This window comes from Podarcis melisellensis (assembly GCF_964234715.1).
Source record: "Podarcis melisellensis genome assembly, chromosome: 12".
In the NCBI taxonomy this organism is placed as follows: domain Eukaryota; kingdom Metazoa; phylum Chordata; class Lepidosauria; order Squamata; family Lacertidae; genus Podarcis; species Podarcis melisellensis.
In genome coordinates, this window is record NC_138544.1 from 42,161,716 (window position 1) to 42,183,543 (window position 21,828).

Sequence of the window (21,828 nt, forward strand, 5' to 3'; positions counted from 1 at the left end):
ATTACTGTGGTTAAATAAGCTGTAAAACTTCTATTTCTTCCACAGAGGAAGAAATGAATGAGATGACAGAGAAAAGAAGAGCCTTACTTGCAAATCTGGACACTAATCTTAAGGTTCTTCAACCAGCAGAAGCTGTTAGACCAGGGCAACAAGACATTGGTGAGTATCAAAACCTATTACCTTGATTATAAAACACATTCAAACATCTCCTAAATGAAAATTATTACTATTGATATTAATTAATAACTTTTAATCCAGTTGGAAAAGCCTGTTGAAGACATAAAACTGCATGTTGGAAACAGTTTTGGTGCAAGACACTGTTAAGCATGTGAACTTAAACTAACAATTGATCCTAAATATATAAATAAATAAAAAGCTAGGGTGTGTGCTCACAAAAAGCTTTATGCCACCTAGGATCATACACCACACCTCCCAAAGAGTATCCTCTACAAAATGGCTTAAGTTTGCAGCCAGACCAATCTTTTTTAAGGAATACAAACAATGTTGAGTATTTTGGCTGGCCAATTCCTTATTTTGGGGTGCACTGGGTGGACTGGGTGTCCTCAACATAAACACTGTATATATGTGGAAATAAAACCATATATCCTAGATACCACAGTTTCCAATAGCTTCATTCCAAAGAATTGGAACCCTGGTTATTGCTGGCACTTCTAGAGTCTCTCACCACTCAGCAACATGCATGAATATTCTCATTACTGTGGTTAAATAAGCTGTAAAACTTTATTTCTTCCACAGAGGAAGAAATGAATGAGATGACAGAGAAAAGAAGAGCCTTACTTGCAAATCTGGACACTAATCTTAAGGTTCTCCAACCAGCAGAAGCTGTTAGACCAGGGCAACAAGACATTGGTGAGTATCAAAACCTATTACCTTGATTATAAAACATATTCAAAAATCTCCTAAATGAAAATTATTACTATTGATATTAATTAATAACTTTTAATCCAGTTGGAAAAGCCCGTTGAAGACATAAAACTCCATGTTGGAAACAGTTTTGGTGCAAGACACTGTTAAGCATGTGAATTTAAACTAACAATTGATCCTAAATATATAAATAAATAAAAAGCTAGGGTGTGTGCTCACAAAAAGCTTTATGCCACCTAGGATCATACACCACACCTCCCAAAGAGTATCCTCTACAAAATGGCTTAAATTTGCAGCCGGACCAATCTTTTTTAAAGGAATGCAAACAATGTTGAGTATTTTGGCTGGCCAATTCCTTATTTTGGGGTGCACTGGGTGGACTGGGTGTCCTCAACATAAAGTTATATTTTATAGCAAACAAGTTAAGATATATCATAGATGGGATAACAGAACAAGGAGCATTAGAATGGTTAGAGAGTGATATGCAGGAAATGAGGGAAAAGTTGGTGAATATATTTTTTATCAAACCAAACAGGCAATGGTGGCAGAATATTGAAAATCTCTTATTGAGAAACATCATTGAGATATGGGCAAAATATAAAGGTTGGAGAGTTACAATGGAATGGTCTCGGGAGTGGGGTGCACATTTTTATTCTTATTTATTTATTTATTCTTATTACTTTGTCAAAAAAAATATTTTAAAAAGATATTGATAGTCATTTATGACTATCAAATGCTTGAAAAGCTTAAAAAAGGGGGGAACCAATTTGATCCCATAGAACTTGAGATATTACAATGTCAATTGACTTAATTTTCAGCCAGTTCTAGTTCCAGTTAGTGATAATTAATACTATCGTTACTATTTTTTTATTTTTTTATTTTTGCATTCAGCTGTTCCTGGCAACTGCTACCATTTTTGTTTTATGCTAATCTGATTGTTGAATCTTCTTTTTACTGTTCTAGTGGGAAAGCGTTAAATTTCCTTCCTTGCATAATGCAGTCCACACACACACACACACACACACACACACACACACGTGTTACTTAAGTTATAAAAAATAGACATAGTGGGTGGTAACCAGGGCTTTACAGGCGCGGGTGGCACTGTGGTCTTAAACCACTGAGCCTAGGGCTTGCCGATCAGAAGGTTGGTGGTTCAAATCCCCGCGACAGGGTGAGCTCCCATTGTTCAGTCCCTGCTCCTGCCAACCTAGCAGTTCGAAAGCACTTCAAAGTGCAAGTAGATAAATAGGTACTGCTCTGGCGGGAAGGTAAACGGCATTTCCGTGCACTGCTCTGGTTTGCCAGAAGCAGCTTTGTCATGCTGGCCACATGTCCTGGAAGCTGTACGCCGGCTCCCTCGGCCAGTAAAGTGAGAGGAGCACCACAACCCCAGAGTCGTACGCGACTGGACCTGATGGTCAGGGGTCCCTTTATCTTTACCTTTACCTTTACCTTTAACCAGGGCTTTATTTTGAGGGCAGCACCTGACTAGCCTCAGCAAAGCCCTGCTGTGCCTCTGCCTCGCAAGAGACCCTCCCTGGAGTTTGAAGTGGACATCCTTTACGGGGGAGGGTAAATCCTCCCTCAACCTCCGAAGAGGGTCCTTGATTTTTTTATATTAGGCAACTGTAACAAAATTGGACCCAGTTGCTATCTACTGGTGAAGATGAAATTAGATAAGATTAACATGCTGCAAATGCGGAGGAGGAGGAGGAGGAGGAGGAGAAGACTCCCCTTAAGGAGTCTCAAAGCGGCTAACAATCTCCTTTCCCTTCCTCCCCCATGACAAACACTGTGACTTCTTTGGTGACTTCTGTTTCAGTGTATATGAAGAAGTGTGCATGCACACGAAAGCTTATATCAAGAACAAACTTACCGGTAGTTGCTCTCTAAGGTGCTACTGGACAATTATATATATAGACTGTGAGGTGAGTGAGGTTGAGAGACTTCAGAGAAGTGTGACTAGCCCAAGGTCACCCAGCAGCTGCATGTGGAGGAGCAGGGAAGCGAACCCGGTTCACCAGAGTCCACCGCTCTTAACCACTACACCTCGCTGGCTCTGTATATACTATAATGTGTATAGTAATTTGATACACTTCAGTATAGATGAAATTCAGTGAATAATGGCATTACATGACTCAAAACATAGTGGCATACTTTGTAGTAGTGGTTTATGGAATGGTGAAGGCAGGATGACACTGCACACCAGACTTCAAAATGGCTAGTGTCACTGCTGCTTACCAAGAGGGCAAGGGGCAAGGCGCAAGAGCCTCAGATGCTCCTGCTGCCCCTGTGTGCCCATGCTGCATTAAGTTCCCTGTGCCTCAGTCCTCCCCCTCCCTTTTGGTAAGCAGCAGCAACATTTGCTGTTTTGAAGCTAGGTGCACAAAGCTGCCATGACCCACTGATTGCTACTGATAGGGCAGGGAAATACCCCTATTTGAGATCCTGAAGAGTCACTACTAGTCGCAGTTGGCAATACTGGATGGGCCAATGTTCTAATATCAGGGAATTTCATGGTCATGTGTTGCTTTTAGACGATGAAATTAACATGCTGACAGAAAAAGGAAGCCATTTGCGTGCAAGCTTGGAATCAAATATGAGAGATTTGGAAGAAGCTCAAGCTCTCGCAGCTACCCAGCCATCAGAAATGAGTGGTAAGTACTGTCAGGTAATTATGTTTTCTTTACATGTAACACCCTATAATTTTTGCCCCAGTCTTCTTTTGCCTTCTTTTGCCTTGTCCCATTTTGAACTTTGTCAACCTGGACTAGGTTTCTAAGGGCCTGGTGTAATGTGTGTCTGTGGGAACCACTAGAATGACAATTACTCATGGTGGGTGACTTGTTGTTGCTGCTATTGTCATTAGGGATTAAATGGCTCTGCCCTTAAGGATACTGTATAATCAAAGACAAGACATTAGGAAGGAAAGTAAAAAAGAGGAGGGTCAGTTGGCAGAGGGAAAAGGTATTTAGCGGATCCAAAAACTGGTGGGTGGTCCATCCTTGTTGCTGGGCAGAGACCAGCTAATAATTAGAACTCATTTTAGCAGTTTGTGAGTGCTTTCCTAAGCAAATAATTATGGCGAGGAAAGTGATGATGGGAGAAGGAAATTCATGTGTGTTTTAGAAACTGGGTGAATTTAAAGAGAGTTATATCAATTAGTCAATGAGAGAAATCATAAACACATACATTTGTATGTGTGACCAAATGATTACATATACAGTGGTACCTTGGGTTACAGACACTTAAGGTTATAGATGCTTCAGGTTACAGACTCCGCTAACCCAGAAATAGTACCTCGGGTTAAGAACTTTGCTTCAGGATGAGAACAGAAATTGCATGGTGGCAGCGCAGCAGCAGCGGGAGGCCCCATTAAAGTGGTACCTCAGGTTAAGAACAGTTTCAGGTTAAGAATGGACCTCCAGAACGAATTAAGTTCTTAACCAGAGGTAACACTGTATAAGCATCATTTAGCAAGAGATCCAAAGACCAGTTAAAAGTGGCAGTTTAGGCCTCAGAACTAACCCCCCCCAAGTTTCTTCACCGTAGAACATGATTGTTTATAGAAAGGTTTCCTTGTACATAATTCAAGTTACCTTTTTGTGTAATACATTGTTACATGCCACTCCAATCTCTGCCAAATAGCTGCATGAGATTCCAGGGGTACTAGGCACTCATCCAGGGTAGCGTGTCAGTTGGGAAATCAAGGTACAGCAGAGACTAGTGTATTTAAGAAATATGGTTTAAAGGTTAAGGTAAAGGTACCTTTGACCATTAGGTCCAGTCGCGGATGACTCTGGGGTTGCGCGCTAATTTCACTCTATAGGCCGAGGGAGCCGGCGTTTGTCTGCAGACAGCTTCTGGGTCATGCGGCCAGCATGACTAAGCTGCTTCTGGTGAACTAGAGCAGTGCACAGAAACGCCATTTACCTTCCCGCCAGAGCGATACCTATTTATCTACTTGCACTTGACGTGCTTTTGAACTGCTAGGTGGGCAGGAGCTGGGACTGAACAACGGGAGCTCACCCCACCGCGGGGATTCGAACTGCCGACCTTCCGATCGGCAAGCCCTAGGCTCTGCGGTTTATTGTACACATATTTACAACCACCTGGGTCTACTTTGGAGAGAGTTCAGAGGATTGCATCTCAAGAGGAGCTTGTTCCCCATGGCAATGCAGTGTTGGAGTCCAAGGTAGCCTGCATGCCATCTCTGTCCTTCTGCCCTAGCCTGCCAAGATGGTTCTGCCCCACATGGCCTCTGCCTGAAGTTCTGCCCACTTCCTTTCTTCTTTCCAAGAACCCCTGCTCCTAGCAACTCCTCCCCACCTGTCTGTTGCTCCCCCTCCAGACCTCTGTTTTTTAAAGGACAACTCCCCCCCCCATGTGATATCACTTTTGTTTCACCCTCCTTCCCTCACTGGCAGAGCCTGGTTGATGGTTTCCATTGATGACTTTCTTCCAGAACCTTTTGTCATTCTTAACAACTTCTGTCTCAGTTGAGGTGCTGACATCTTCCCTTCAGTACTCCAAATATTATCTAAATTCTACCATTTATTAATTTCTAACATTCACTAACTCTAGCAGTTATAGGTTCCCTTGCACATTCAAACTCTGTTACCCCAGATGTGTAACAACATTAAAAGGTGTTGCAAGCACAAAAATGTCTCTTTTTCTGCAGAGAACAAAGTGAAGGAGTTACTACAACAAAGAGAACTGTTGACTGCAGATTTAGAGCAGAATATGCAGGACCTGCAAACTACAAAAGCTCTTGCAGCTGTCTTGGAAGAAAAAGCTAAGCCTGGTAAATGCAGAATAATTGGGATAGGAACAGGAAGGTCACATAGGCATGTGACACAGGGCCTGTTGTTATAGGGGTAAAACTTATTTTTTTCAATTTTTTTCAGTGAGGGATCTTAAAAATATGTTTTGGGGTGTGAGGAATTTGAATCTGCTGTTTTTGTGACTGAATAGCTTTTAGCTTGGTAAGTCTTCATTTGATGAAGACACACATAAACTACTTTAGAAAAACCAAAGAATTTTAATTCTACCTTCTGAAATAATAATATAATGTAATAATAACTGCAAGTACTTGGCAATCATTTTTAATGATCTCTGTGCAGTTTTACACATATTTTACTTACTAAGCAAAGCTAAATTATATTAATTTAACCAAAATATATTTTGAATTCCCAAGTCACATTACAACTTATTAGCACATTTTTGAAACTTGAAAGTTTAAAAATTCAACATCCCCTAATGTGACAGAGTGTTTATACATACATCAGCAATACTTGTCATTAGTTAACCCTCTATGAAATGAGGTAAAGAAAAAGCACAGGTCTGGACAGGACATTTGTAGGCATATAACAGAACATGGGCTTTAAGATGTTTCAATGAAGTGATGGTGATTGTTTCAGTAGATACAACTTTTGAAATCTAAGGGGCTCCCTAAAACAAATTGTTAGTAAATAATAGCAGGTGGACATAGGCACGGGGTGAAATGGAGAACTATATGTGGCTGTGTATATGCCATACATTTAAAACACGTTCAAAGCATGCTTCTTTCCTACCCACTTGCAATCGTAGAAACTGCCAACACTACTTCCTTTTTAGTTTGTGGGGAGTCGTATCCAGTGGAATGGGTGTTCGATACTTAGCAATTAAGAGATTTTATTATAGAAATTTCCAGAGCCAAGGTATGGGGAAGTAGGCAGGTGTTTTTTCTCTTTACTGACTCAGTTAGTACTGTCTGATTGGCGAATCCAGAAACCTGAGGGAGTCCGTCCTACTTCCCACAAATCTTTGCTCCCGTCTAGTTTCTCGCAACAGAGTGAACAGCCATTCCATTGGATACAACAGCCCACTCTCAAAACTACATTTTAGGTCAGACCAATTATTCTTTCTTTGGATTGTAGCTCTGTAAGGTGAAGACTTTAGTTCCTAGGATTCTTAGGGAGTGAGAGAAGGAACGTTTTGACTTTCTTCTTACATTTTTCACCTTTGCAGAGAAGGGAATTGATGAACTCTCAAAAGAAAGAAAAGTTTTGCTTGCAAGTTTGAAATCAAATATGAAGGAGTTAGAAGAAGCAGAAACTCTTGCTGCTGCCCAACCAGGAAGTGTGAGTGGTAAGTACAATCTCCACATAAAACCCATAAAACCCATTTTGAAGGTTGAAGCACATTCTAATATTGTAAACATTTGATGTGATTTCATCATTTTATTCTATTTTACAAAAATAAATATATCATTGCTGCTTGCTTTATGAGCTTAGGACAAGCAAGTGGATATGCATATGATTCACTGATAATACATAGCTGTTTGTTGATACATTTACGTAAAGAAGATTATTAGCAAAAATGTACTATTTAGTTTGAAATATATATCTTACACTAAATGTACTAAGTGTTTGTGTATCCACAGATAAAAAGATAAAGGAGCTTAAAGAACAAAGAAAGGTACTAGCTGCACATCTAGAAGCAAATCAACAGGATCTGCAAATGGCGCAAGCTTCTGCTCCAGAACTTGCTGAAGCAAGCAAACTTCAGAGTAAGTGCATTCACTGTATGTATGCTCTGTTGTCATTAGACTGGTAACCGATGAAAATTCATGTTCTCCACTATTAAGCTCTCCCACAAACCCAACTTTCAAAATGCAGAATTCAATCCAGGTAAATAACATGAGCAATGTATCTTTAAAAATATATATATACAGTATTCCTTGAAATTTCCTTGAGTCAATCCAAATGGATTTACTGGCTTGAAGAAATCCTTCCCCATGATGAAGTCCATGATTTCAAGAGATCTTTTTTTCTTTTTTTAAGGAAACTCCCGAAAGAGGACACATTTTTCAACTTCAGCTTTATTTGTTTGTTTGTTTAATCTTCCTCTTTCTGGGGTTGGCTAGGCACCAGGCGGCAGGCATATTTCAGTTCTGCACAGCTGGCCTCTCCCAAAGGGAGAGATTTTAGATTTAGATTTGCAGAGTTGGAATGTACCCTTAGGATCATCTAGTCCAATCCCCTGCAATGCAAGAATCTTTCCCCAACACAATTAAACAATTTCAGCAGGAAGTTATAGAATATGCACTGATTGGAAAAGAAGCAACAGGACTACCCCCAAAAAATTGCAGGTGTAAACAGTCTTTAAGTCAATGCATATAATACCCCCAATAACACCGTGAGCACAAAAAGATGACTGGAGGGGCCCTTAGTTCTGAGCAGACCATTATGGGATTGTAGTGTAAGCTATTTACCAAAAGTGTACTCTTGCTGAATCCCCAGGAGTAAGGCACCAACCCACAGACTAGACAAGATATGAAAGAGATAAAAGTTGCATAAAGCAGTTTGTAAACAAAAGAGAAAGAAATGATAAACAGCAACGAGAGTGAGTGTATCATTCCTGTAGCCCAAGTGGTGGCCAACTCTTTTAAAGACCCATAAGCACATTTGCAAACCAGAGCATTCTGTTGTGGGCACCACATGTCAGATGAACATTGATATTGATATAATGCTGGGCAGACTTTTGACATGGCTTCAGCAAGAAGCAAACTGAGCCTGAGCCTTGTATAGTGGCAGCAGCTGCCACCTCCTAACTGTCATCCCCACCAACATCGTAAGGTCCTGCTTTGCAGCAGTTCCCCACTGTGACAGAGCAGGGGAGCCTCTAGTTTCACTGGGTCTCCTGCTCTGGAATTTTGCAAGGATGACAACATACTTCATGCTCCCTTTAATGTGGCATGAGGACAAAAACTCTGATTATCATCAATCAGCATTTGCTGATACAGCTCCTTTCCAAGGGTGCAAGGGACCCTAAATATGCTTCTGTCTGCACACTTATCTGCTCCCTATATTATTTTTATCTCCATGAGAACATTCTCACTTAGTTCTCACATGTTTCACTTTGCAGAGAAGGAAATAGATGAGCTCTCAAAAGAAAGAAAAGTTTTGCTTGCAAGTTTGAAATCAAATATGAAGGAGTTAGAAGAAGCTGAAACTCTTGCCAGTACCCAACCAGGAAGTGTGAGTGGTAAGTACAAAGTTATGCTATATTCTAATGCCAAACTAAAACATGGAAACCTTAGATCTTTCTTTACCAGGTTCACGTAGGCTTGTATCACTTTAAAACAAAAAAAAGTGGCAAAAATAGATTTCTGTAACTTTTAAAACACACAAAAAGAAAGCATTTAAATTACTTTTGGCACACTTCTTGATTATTTTGTAGGGAAGATCAAGATCTAATGTTAATTCGAGTTTAAATAATACTAGCTAAAACACGAAGTACTATGTAAGAAAACTTACAAATATTAAGCTGGTTGCTATAGAATTACACTGCAATATAAACTCTGGTTAGGGACAAAGCTTCCTTGGTTACACTGATAGATCATAATCTGAGGAGGTTGTAGACAGTGCTTCCGAGGGATTACCGATCTACTGTATTCCATGTGAGCTTCCTTTACTGGGGTGCTGATGAGTTCTTTCTTACTTCCCATGCAAGTGTTGATGTTAACACTGAACAGTGACCTGTGATCAGGATATCCAAAGGGGCATGTCTTCCAGTGTAATTTCCTTCATGCATTAAAATCTGTTGGTAAGGCCTTGCTGTGTGTTTGTTCACCCTGGGACATCTAGATTGTGGGGCCAAGGTCTAGAATTTTCTCAGCTGTGACAGCTGCTTTTTGGAATTTTCCTTAATTTAGGATTACTCTTCCAATTTTAAAATATAAACTTTCCACATAACCTTTCTCCAGGGAACACCAGGACACCACCAGCTCCAATAACATTTTGCTCAACTCACTTCTTACGAGTGATTTGCTCACTTGTTTTGACAAGTTTTACTGCACCAGGTTGGTTTGGTGCAGTTTCCCCAAACTATTTCCCCCTGTGACGTGCTTAATTACTTCCTATACAGTGCTTTGAGTGCTTAATTAATTCTTCTGTGGAGAGTACAATTGATTCTTTCCCTAGTGATTTTTCTCCTTCTTTGTCTTTAGTTGATTCACTTCCCCCAAAGCTGTTTTTAACACCACACTAAATTGATTGTGTTCACCAAGAAGTTCTCATTAACTACTTGTTCTAACTTGATTCTAATTGATTCTAACACTAGTAAATTAATTTCACCCTTTTAAAGTTGGTTTTTCTATAACCTACTGCTATCAATTCATTAAAAAGCTATTCAGCTGCTGTACTGTTCTGATACACTAAAAGAAACTATTATTCAAGCCCAAACATTAACAAACAGAAGAGAATAAACAAATAGAACAGAATTGGCTCTATTAGGGTTGCCATATTTGAGCTTTAAAAATTGACGTTTTTGAGCTATTTTTATGGAAAATCTGAGAAAACAGCCTTTTGGGTTTTATTGGACATTTTGACGATTTCCACCCGAACAGTGCAGTCAGCAAGTATTTCGGATAGGCCTGAGAAATTCCACTCTACGAATTGCTTACCAGAAGACATGGAAATGCTAGCATAGGGAGGTCTTGGTGCCCCTTTAAGAGGAGTACCCATGGTACCTGTCAGGAAGCTTCAGCTGTAGTCCATATAAAACCAAGGCTCAGATAACTATCCACATATTGTCAACAAACTTTCTTTTTGGGAGGTTTGGTTAGGCCTGCTGCTGGTGTCAAACAAGTCTTTTGCAGCAACTCTGTTCAAACAGTGATTCTGGATCACAACTAGGATTGTCTTTGAGAGAAAGAGTACCAAGTGATACCAATTTGAAAATGTATCTATGCATATTCTGCAAATAAATAAAAAAACACAATTATATACTATTCTATGCTATGCTATGCTATGCTACTCTACACTAAGATGTTTAAATGTTCATTTGATTATCCTTGACTCTTTCTGCCACTCTTGTCATCCTCTCCTGCCACCAGTGTGGCTTGTCGCAGCCCATTACCATATGGATATTGTTAAATATGTCCTTTGCTTTAAACATTTATTATGGTTTTTGTGTTTTCATAAGTTTGTTTTGTAATTTTATAGCATTGCAATTTGCTTCATAAACCTGTGATAATCAAGTGGGATATACATATGAATGATTGATATTACATAGCTGTTCATTGGTATATTTGCTAAAAGCAGATTATTATCTAAAAGCAGAAAGTACTATTTAGTTTCAAATATATATAGTCCAATAAATGTACAATAAATGTACAAAGTGTTTGTGTTTCCACAGATAAAAAGATAAAAGAGCTTAAAGAACAAAGAAAGGTGCTGGCTGCTCATCTAGAAGCAAACCTGCAGGATCTGCAAATGGCGCAACCTTCTGCTTCAAGCATTGTTGGAAAAAGTCAACTTCAGGGTAATTGCATCCACTGTATACTCTGTTGTCATTAGAGTGGTAACTAAGGAAAATTAATGTTCTTCATTATTAAGCACTCACAGAAACCTAACTTTCAAAATGCATAGTAAGCAAATCCATCCAGTTAAATAACTACACATAAGCAATGGATAATATATTCAACAAGTAGGAAAAAGTGAGTGATGTATTATTGAGTGATAATTAAGGTTGTATTTTTGCTGGCTGGAATTAAGAGTCTGGGTTGTCATGTTTCTGTGTGTTTGAAAGTCAACGAGTTGCAATTTTCTGGAGAGGAAGCAAAATCCTTGAGAGGACTTTCCCTGAATCCATGAATAGGTGGCATCATCCCTCTGAATAGGCCTGATTTGGCCCAGGACTCCATCAAATCCATTGCACAACTCTTTCCATGTTACACAGAAGTAGAGAGAACTGATTTCAACAGAACTTACTTTGAAACGTAATTAAAACTGTTTCAAATTTTAAATACAACTTTGGAATAGTCATTTATAATAATTCTGAGGCATTTCCTTGTAGAAATGAAACGTTCTGCATTATCTGAGAAGAAAAAACTTTTGCAAGAAAAACTAGATGCAAATCTAAAAGATCTACAAGAAGCAGAAACGCTTGCATCTCTCCAGTCAGACAGTGCAAATGGTAAAAAAGGCACAAAACTTCAAATGTTTTTTTACCTAGAAATAATAAATGACAGATTTATGCCTAATTAAGATTTCATAAACAAATATGTTCATTAAGGAAGGAGGGATAGTGATTTTATTTATATTACTAGTGGTAGCTTGCTAATCAGAAATATTTTTGAATTTTGAATTTGAACAGAGTCATGATTACACTTTTAGGCTTATACTTTACAAGCTTATACCCTAGTGTGTCTCATATTTTTCACAGCAGCCAATCTGCACCTATTATCTGAGGGAGTGGAGACTTGGGCTAGATCTACAATGATCTGTTTAACGTTGTTAGAATGATGTTAGATATGTCATTTTAAAATGTGACAAGGCATACTTATTAATTAAAGTGTTTTTTACCTTGGGTTTTTTCATCAAAACTGCTGTTGGTTGCTCTGCTGCTCTGGTGTCACATTTTAATAACGCATTATGAATCTTAAAAGTAGGGTGTCATGTGTCCATATGTTATTGAAACCATTCCTTAATCCTTCCTTAATGTTAAAAACCATGAGTGTAGATCTGCGCTTGTTCCTCTTTCTGTGGGTCTGTTAAGCTAGGGTCTTATACTTTAGGAAGTGGGGAAACTGCTAAGCACTGCAGATTCTGCTGGTCAAAATATATATTTTACCAACAACTTAAATTGGTTTTCCTGTAATGTACTTTTAAAAATGTTTCCTTTTAACTCATGTCTTTGCCCGTGAGTCTTCGGTTTTTAGGGCCATTGCGGTTTTTAGAACAGCAATGGCAGCTTTTCTAGTGTGTATTTTCCTCTGGTTATACTGCACAGCTAGTAGTTCATTTAAGGAACCATTTTGAAATGTGCTCCTTGTAACCATTTTAATCATCATCATCATCTTATTAGTTATTAGTAAAACTAGTCCTAAGTCGCTTGCTGTTTCATGTTGTAGCTTTTCCTACTTTTCACTCAAAATTAGAGAAGTGGAATGTTATTTGCTTTATGAGAGAAGGCTTTCCCCCTTTAGTAGAATATCCCCCTGCCATCGGAAAAATGGGGATGACCATACAGTGATAAACCCTATAGGGTTGTTGAGGTCATATATATAGTTATTTTAGCTTTCAACAAGTGCTTTTACTATTAACCATTTCCTATGGATATTGTGTATCCATTGCAAATTTGTACTGAATGTAGTTATTTCAAATATATTGGTTATTTTATGAAATAATTTTGTAGAGCAAAGACTTCAGGAACTTTCTGAGCTAAGACAACATTTGACCGAAGAGCTAAAGGATCTAGAGGAAAGTATGCAAGATATGCAAGAAATGGAGCTTCAATCTTTACAAAGAGCTTTATTTCTAATACCCAGTGGTGAGTAATGAATAAATAACCTTGAGGTGTTTTTATTTTTATGTTTAATGACACATAATGTGCATACAGTGGTACCTCGGGTTACATATGCTTCAGGTTACAGACTCCGCTAACCCAGAAATAGTACCTCAGGTTAAGAACTTTGCTTCAGGATGAGAACAGAAATCGTGCTCCGGTGGCACAGTGGCAGCAGGAGGCCCCATTAGCTAAAGCGGTGCTTCAGGTTAAGAACAGTTTCAGGTTAAGAACGGACCTCCAGAACGAATTAAGTACTTAACCCGAGGTACCACTATATTTGTCAGTGTTACAAATGCAATGACAGGGATCTTCTATAGTCTAGTCATAGCCCAGAAATGTGGACCAGGGTGTCTTCACTCCCTATCTCTGCTGTGCCACCATCTACTACATGTATTGAATCTAGGATTGATATATCTGCACCACAGAGTTGAAGAAGTAGGCATGCCTTGGTGCTCCTCAACCCTATTCTATTTCATTTCTTTGTCCTAGCTCTTGCTTGACCCCCTTCATAAGTTTTTTGCACTTTCTTTCTTCTCCCCTTCTCTGCTAAGGTTCCTTTCATCTCTGTGTTGCCTTATTCCTCTGTGTAAAAATGAAAGAAAAAAGAAAGGTCCTTTTATTCCTCCAATTGTCCTCCTACCACCCCAGGCCTATTGCCACCTGTTGCTCCCCCCGTTGTTCATCCTTAGGATTTCCTCTCTTAGGTATATGAGTTCTTCCCTCACAACCACCTGCCCTTGTCTTCTACTGCCTTCAAACCTGTCAGATGATCTGGATCCCTGTGATCCTTTATTGAACCCTAAATTCTTAGATGGGAGGGGGAGTGGTGATTCAGATATAGAGGAAAGCTCATTGCACCATCTCTTTGAGCCTGTCAACTTCTTGCCTCTGAGGCTTCATAAGACCCTATATGTCAGGATTTTCTTAGTCTTAAACAGATGTAGCTCTTGCTCCTTCCAAGGGTATAGCATTGCTAAAGGAGAAAATATTCCATCAGTTCCATTCCAGCACCCATTCCCTTCAGAAATACTGTCAAGCCTCTCCTCTCAGGCTAACAAATGCTACTCACCAGAGCCTTACTTCATGAATATGCTAAAGGTCCCAGGTGTGGATGCTACTATATATGTGTTCATTGGTCTCTACTTCCTAAAGAAGGGGATGTCCAATTCAAAGACCTTTCTGAGCACAGACTTGACTTTACCTTGCTCAAGACTGACAGCACTATTTCCTACTTCCATCCATGGCCTTCTGTGATGCCTTAGCTCTTTCCTGAGTACCTGTGCTCTGGCTGGTTAAACTTTTAGATAACCCTCACCAAGATCCAGAGAGGCCCACATATGCAGCAATGACCAAACAGACATTGAAGGAGATTCTGTAAACCAGTCTAGTCACCATGAAATAGCAGGACAGATCGCCCATATTCCCCTTCTCAGCCTTTCCAACCCTTTTGAATAGGCCAGCCCTTCAGGAAGGACCACAACTTCAACATTTTCCAGCACTCCTTGACCCAATCATTCTTTCAGAGGCTAAGTCAGGTGCCTCTTCCTCTTTAGTTCAGGCAGCACGCCACCAACACCAACAACATAAAGAGGAGCATCAATGCTCTGAAAGACCACATGCTCCTAGTCAACAAAGAAAAAACCCAGCTTGTAGCTTCTCAGGGCTTGCAGCACTTGGGCACAATGCTTTGTCTCCTACTCCTCTTTATGTTGCTTGACCTGTCTTGAATCAATCCATGGTCTCATCATGAAATGAATTGAGGCTGAGGAGCACTAAGCCATGTCTACTTCCTTCAACCTTGGAGTGCATGGAACAATGAGATGGCCTGTCATCCTGGATAAATGTTCTTCAGGTAAGGACCAGTGTTCTTTACCTCCCAAGAAAAAATATGTCTGAGTATCTAATCTCAGCATAGCAGCAAAAGATAAACTCCACACAGGGAGACCACAGATGACAGAGTACAGTGCACAGGGTGATCTCTTTCTGGCTTCATGTTAGGAACAATTAGAGCTCAAAGGAGGAACTTAGAGTTGAGAAACAGAAAAAATGGGATTTTACATAGCAAACGAACTGTTTGCCGTGTCTTAAGATCTGCATTGACAGATAACATTATATATTTTAAATGGCATCAGTAAGTTTGTGGGTGACTGAAAACTGAGTTTTTGTGCAATATAAAACATTTCCCCAAAAGGTGATTCAAAATATTTTTGCTTGCAGAAAAGGGATTAAATGAATTGTATGAGCTAACCGAAAAGAAGCAACTGTTACTAGAGAAGTTGGCATCTACTAAGAAAGAACTACAAGAAGCTCAGGAACTTGCAGCTACTCAACCAGGGAGTGTTAGTGGTATGTATACTGTGATTTCTCTTGCTTCAACTACAAATATATGTTCACTGAATTAAGGTACTTACCTGCCAAGCAGTTTCACAAAGGCCAGAAGATATGCCTGCAGAATGGGCATTGAGCACTCTCTAGTAACAGAATTGCTCTACAACAGTCTGTAGGCAGCCAGCAAGACCAGGGGGTAGATTGGGTCTGAAAGCATCGCTTTCCTACCTTTGAAATCTTCATTACAGTTGAGTACCAAGTAGTCCTTTTTGCTAAAGGGGGGATGTCAGGGAACTGACATCGGAGCCAGAAGTGGAGGCAAGGCTCCCAAGCGATGCCGGAGAAGGGCCCAGCAGGGAGAGAGGGAACTCATCAGCTGGAGAAGGAAATCAGCGTAACACCAGGGATAAAGGGAGGTGGATGGGGGAATCGGCGAGGGGGTTCCAGGACTCTTCGCTGGAGACCAGCAGGGAGAGCACAGGTCCTCCGCTACCCACACCCACCCTTCGCAGAAGACTTCCACGCAGGGAAAGTAGGTGTAGACTTGGCGTCAAAGAACTTCTTTGCTGGAAGAAGTTCAAGAAACGCCCACTGACGGATTCTGCTAGCGACTGAAACAGCCACAAAGTGAAGGGCTGTCCAGCCAGGAAAAGGTTTAACCAGGCAACCTAGCCAGGAGTGGCGGCAACTTACGCACGAGCAACCCCATATAACCATTACAGGGTATATACATGTAATAATAAAAAGAAACGAATGTGGCCTATTTGTTTCATATGTTACTAATAAAGAAACAAATTTGTCATATCACTTGTCGTATAATCATTTTTTGGCCATTCACTACCCATTTGGAACTAATAGTTTCCCTCTTCTAGCCATAACTGGTTAGATGAATGTTGGTAGGGATATAAATACAATAAAATGAATGAATAAATAATCACATTGACTCTGCCACTATACCCAGTCAGCATCACCATTCCAATCCACTGGCTGCCACTGATTCACATAGTTCCAGAAAGCTGAGGAAAGGGCATTGAGCACCAGCAGCCCTAGCCTACTAGTCCTAGTGGTGGCACTAGAATAATGCAGTGTGCATTTTTAGCAGGTGAAAAGTTGCTTCTCAGACTGAGGAGGTGGTGTTGCCAATCTTTGCATCATCATACTCAATTTTGGCAGAACACATTTTACAAGGGGACTTTGGGTGGACCAAGCTCATAAGAGGGGTTTGGGGAGGGAATCACACATTTAAGCCTAGGAAGCTGTGCACAATATTCCCAAGGAGCTATTTGCTTACCCCATTCTCAGTTGCAAAGACAGCCATTAGTCTCTAGCAACATTTGTCATTTGTACTGCAATTGTATTGCAATTTCTGATAGATATGTCAGCAAAGTTCAATTCTGAGCTACAAAGACAGCCACAGCACTTTCCCAGAAAGGATCATGGGAACTTTTAAACTCTCATTATTTCTGATTGATAGGGATTAACTCAGTTAATCCTGAGGCAATGGGTGTGTGCACAGGGGCCAAGCTTGAGTTTTTTATATCTCAGTTTGGAGCCCACAAGACTGCCACAAGTTAAAACTCTGAGTTGGAAAAGTATGGGAGCTTATTAGAATTCATGTGAGCATTCTCAACAACATCCTTAGTACACAAAGTCCAAACCTAGCTGAATGTCTTTGGTTGGCTCCAAAGTAACCAGGTGCAGAGCATGCACCTGCCCATGCAAAAAAATGGCCTCATTGATGAAATATTCCTCCTAACATGACCATGTATGAATGTGGTAACTGATGGGAGGAGGGAGCATTTCATTCAGCTCAGTGAAGTGGCACAAGAAACACCTGATAAATGCTAAGTATTCATATTAAATATATTCTTTCCATATATATTAATATTTTTGTTATGAATTAGCCTGAAATTTTTTTGTAGAGCATAAGCTGCAGGAGTTAGCTGAGCAAAAAGGATGTCTGACTGCAGATCTTGAGGCAACTTTGGATGGTATACAAAATGTATATCGTCGTGCTTCAGAAAGAACTGTGTTTGTACGACCTACTGGTAAGTAGAGAATAAGTACTCTTAAAAAGGGGTGGGGAGACATTCAGTTTGCTTCACATTTTAATGCAAACCTACCTAATTTGCACTTCCTGAAACAATAGGTGAAATGTGGCTATCCTTCAAAATATGTCCTGTTTTGATTTTTCCTATGCAGTTCTCCAGTCAAATAATGTTCACAAAAATGTGTATAATAAGGAGAGTGTGAACAAAATTCATATATTAGATAAGATGACATTAAAAATGCAATATTAAGAAAAATGCTTGCAGAAATGTGCTTGTTAGGGGAAATTCATACCAAAATGTTTGTATTAGAAGTTAGCACTAAAGTGCTGAAGGATTTTCATGAAGTCTTAAAATAAAATACACATACAGATGTAGTAATGTGTGGAACATGGGTGTAGCCAAGGGGGGCAGGGAGGGAAACAGCCCCTCTAAATCAATAAAAATACATAGTGAAATGAGGTTCTGCCTACCCCCAACAAAAGACCTGCTGCCTCCAAATCTTGGCTATGCCCATGGTGCAGAACTGAATTTAAGACTGGAAAAATGATTGAAACTGAAATTGCCACACCAGGATATCACTATGAAGGTTGATCTGAAGCCACATCTCCTTTGTTTCTTCTTGTTGCTGCTTTTGGTTCTCTTATAGGTACAGCTGACATAGCATAAGACAAAGTTTGAAATTTTAAAAGACAGTTTGAAGCTGTGCCTCCTTCCCCCCTCACTGTAAATTGGCTCCATAGGGTTAACTGAGGAAGGGAAAGTTCTGAGAAACTATGGCCAGTTGAGAGATCTTCTTTGCATCTCGCAAAGGCGCTGCAAAGAATGCAAGTCTCTCTGATGACAGCAACATGGAGGGCAGGTCTATTGAGAAACTTGAGGCACTTATTAATTTTAGTAGGTATCTCTGTTGGATTTTGAGTATGGGTAGCTTGAGTTAAGTGAAGCTCGTGGTAGCAGTATGCCCTGTGCTATGCTTCTAGGGCAGTGCTACCCTGAGATAGTTCACCTGAAAAATCATTTACTTGGACACACTTTCTGTGGCTTCCAGCAACAGATACATTGCAAAATGGAGGGTCACTATATTTATTGCCCCCAATAACTGACAATCAATGTGAGATTATTTATGCATAGCATTTTCATTTTATATACAGTGGTACCTCAGGTTACATATGCTTCAGGTTATATACGCTTCAGGTTACAGACTCCACTAACCCAGAAATATTACCTCGGGTTAAGAACTTTGCTTCAGGATGAGAACAGAAATTGTGCAGTGGCGGCGCAGCGGCAGCAGGAGGCCCCATTAGCTAAAGTGGTGCTTCAGGTTAAGAACAGCTTCAGGTTAAGAACAGACCTCCAGAATGAATTAAGTTCTTAACCCGAGGTACCACTGTGTTTAAAACTTACTTTAAGACACTTTTTCTGTCTTAATCAAAACATTTATTTAGAGAGGACCTTCATAGAATCATATAGTAGGGACCCCAAGGGTAATCTAGTCCAATCCCCTGCAATGTAGATGGTCATCCAACCTATTCTTAAAAATCTCCAATGAATGAGAGTCCATCACCCTCCAAGGATGTCTGTTCTACTGTCAAATAGTTCTTACCATCAGAAAGTTCTTCCTGATGTTTTGTTGGAATCTCCTTTCATGTAACTTGAAGCCATTTGTTTGGGGCCTCCAGAGCAGATTAAAACATTCTTGCTCCATCGTCCATGTGACAGCCCTTTGGATATTTGAAGATGACTATCATATCTCCTCTCAGCCTCAGCATTGCCTGTCTCCAAATACCTTGAGGGGCCCCAGATTTTCACACTTCAGTGTACATTATCACAACGGATCTCTTGGATTGTCAGGGAATTTCCCTCTTTAAGTTACATTGCTACATTCCCTAAAGCACCCATTTGACATCTTTTTAAGCTTTGCTTCAGCAAAAGAAGATATATTAATGAGTCAATTAAAAAAAATCATTCTACATGATGTTGAGAACAAGGATGACTTTTGACACTATTTTTCAAGAATTGATTGAAGCACATTTTTTCCAGAAAGAAAAATATATGAACTATCAGAGAAGAAACAAGAGTTATTGGAAAAGTTGGAATCTAACCGGAAGCAGCTAGAAGCAGCTCAGGCTCTTGCCATTGCTCAACCTGGCAGTATCAGTGGTATGTATAATCTGGCTTCCCATGTTGTCAGCTTACAGTCTGAAACACCTCTACTTGGAATTAGGATCCTTATGTTTCAGTTTAACTTTTGGGCACTGCCCAATGACCTTTGCATAGCTATAGACAGTGCTTTTTTTGAGGTGGTACCTGCCGGTATGCTGTACCACCACAGCTTTTCCCCCAGCCACCATCTTGCCGCTACTGCTTGCCTGCCTGCTTGCTCACCTGCTCATTTCCTCCCCTCCCCCCACCTTTGCCACTTCCTCCACTGCCATTGCCACTTCCTCCACTGCCATTGCTACTTCCTCCACTGCCACCACCACTTCCTGTGACTGCAGGCGCAGCCTCCCAAAGGTGCTTGGGTGCGACCCTTACGATTGTCAAAACACCTTCCAGGAAGGTGCCTGATGATTGTAGAAAGGTCATGCCACCCTTTTGTAATCGTCAGGCACCCTCCTAGAAGGCACTTTGACAATTGTAAAGGTTGTGACAAATTGCCTCTGGGAAGTTGTGCCTTTAGCTGCAGGAAGTGACATTAGAAGCAGCAAAGGAAGGAGCGAACAAGCGGGTGGGTGGGCAGTTGAGGCGCGACCTATTTTCTTGAAAAAAACCACTAGCTATAGAGTATTATTTTTGTATTTTCATAAGTACAAACTAATTGACTTGTGTGGGAGATGTTTTCCTCCATTCTTTAAAAAATGTGTTTTTATTAAAGATTTTCTTGATTTACAAAAGTATGTGCAATGTCTTTCTCATATTCCCCCCCCCCCCATGTAACATTTTTACAAGTCAGTTTCATTTGTTGAGACATTAGGAAGAAAAGGGGGAAAGAGGTGGGGGGAAAGATGGGTGGGGGTGGGGTCGGGTGATGATGTTTCTATTTTACTTAATATATGTAGGGTTTAGTGTCAGCGTTGCTTGTGCTGTTTTCCTCCATTTTAACAGCAATTTAAATGGAAATGGTTTCCCCACCCCACCCCATCCCACTGCCCATCAGCTGATGAGTGATGGGAGCACATGGTTTCTTTAAAATAAGTGACTAATTTAAGCACACATAAAAAGACCACATATAATATGTGTAGTACTCCCTCAACTGATGCTTTGAGCACATAACAGGAATTACTTTTAAAAGCTTGATGTTATTTTAAATAATGCAATTATTTAACAGTGTATTAATACTTTGTTACAAACTGATGTAACATATCTTTGTAGATCATAAGCTGCAAGAGCTAATTGAACAAAGAAGATGCTTAGCTGCAGAACTGGATTCAACTGTGCATGAGATGCAAAAAGCACAGGATAGTGTCTCAGAAGGATTTGTATTTACTGCTGGTAAGTTTAAAATGAAATTACCTTAAGTTGTACAAAAACACATAATGTGCATATTACAAACCTTATTATCACTTTCGTTACTGAGAACATCAAAAGGAGATGTTGTGTTTTATCATTCTTAGACATAGTTCCAGTTGAGAACTATGGAGGTCATAGGAAGGGATCAGGAATGCTAAGAAATTCAAGCTTAATCCATCAGTTTATACTATAATTTAATGTGCAACAATAGTGGATTTTAAGTGTTGTTAGCTGGCTTGAGAGGTACTGTTGCTGGACAAAACTCAACAAATAAATGTGAGAAAACAAAATGTGTGGCAGAGGTGTCTTAGTACAGTGGGTCAATACTTTGTGAACTTACCGTATTTTTCGCACCATAGGGCGCACCGGACCATAGGGCGCACCCAGTTTTTTTGGGGGGAAATAAAGGGGAAAAAATTATTTCCCCCCCAGGTGCGGGGCTGGGGCGGGGGAAGCTAGAGCTTCCCCCGACCCCAGCCCTCAAACAGGCAGCTCTCCGCAAGCAGCGGGAGCGTTCCCGCTGCTTGCGGAGAGGTCCGCGAAGCCTGGACGCGCTGAGCTCAGCGCGCCCAGGCTTCGGCATGCAGGCACCTCTCCGCAAGCAGCGGGAACGCTCCCGCTGCTTGCGGAGAGGTCCGCGAAGCCTGGACGCGCTGAGCTCAGCGCGCCCAGGCTTCGGCATGCAGGCACCTCTCCGCAAGCAGCGGGAACGCTC

The 21,828-nt window shown here is 40.5% G+C and overlaps 1 protein-coding gene across 6 annotated transcripts in view; it reads left to right on the top strand.

The window, feature by feature from the left end:
• Positions 1-21,828, top strand: part of CCDC7 (coiled-coil domain containing 7) — a 154,177-nt gene that overhangs the window by 66,098 nt on the left and 66,251 nt on the right. For 5 of the 6 annotated variants that reach the window (XM_081931350.1, XM_081931346.1, XM_081931349.1 and 2 more), the window contains exons 24-36: positions 46-159; positions 3,426-3,545; positions 5,570-5,692; positions 6,898-7,017; positions 7,313-7,438; positions 8,797-8,916; positions 11,071-11,196; positions 11,731-11,850; positions 13,072-13,206; positions 15,442-15,570; positions 17,475-17,600; positions 19,644-19,763; positions 20,976-21,095. In XM_081931350.1, the coding sequence (XP_081787476.1) occupies positions 46-159; positions 3,426-3,545; positions 5,570-5,692; positions 6,898-7,017; positions 7,313-7,438; positions 8,797-8,916; positions 11,071-11,196; positions 11,731-11,850; positions 13,072-13,206; positions 15,442-15,570; positions 17,475-17,600; positions 19,644-19,763; positions 20,976-21,095 (1,599 nt within the window). The remainder of the gene's footprint in view (positions 1-45; positions 160-3,425; positions 3,546-5,569; positions 5,693-6,897; positions 7,018-7,312; positions 7,439-8,796; positions 8,917-11,070; positions 11,197-11,730; positions 11,851-13,071; positions 13,207-15,441; positions 15,571-17,474; positions 17,601-19,643; positions 19,764-20,975; positions 21,096-21,828) is intronic. The other variant, XM_081931351.1, reaches the window with a different exon arrangement.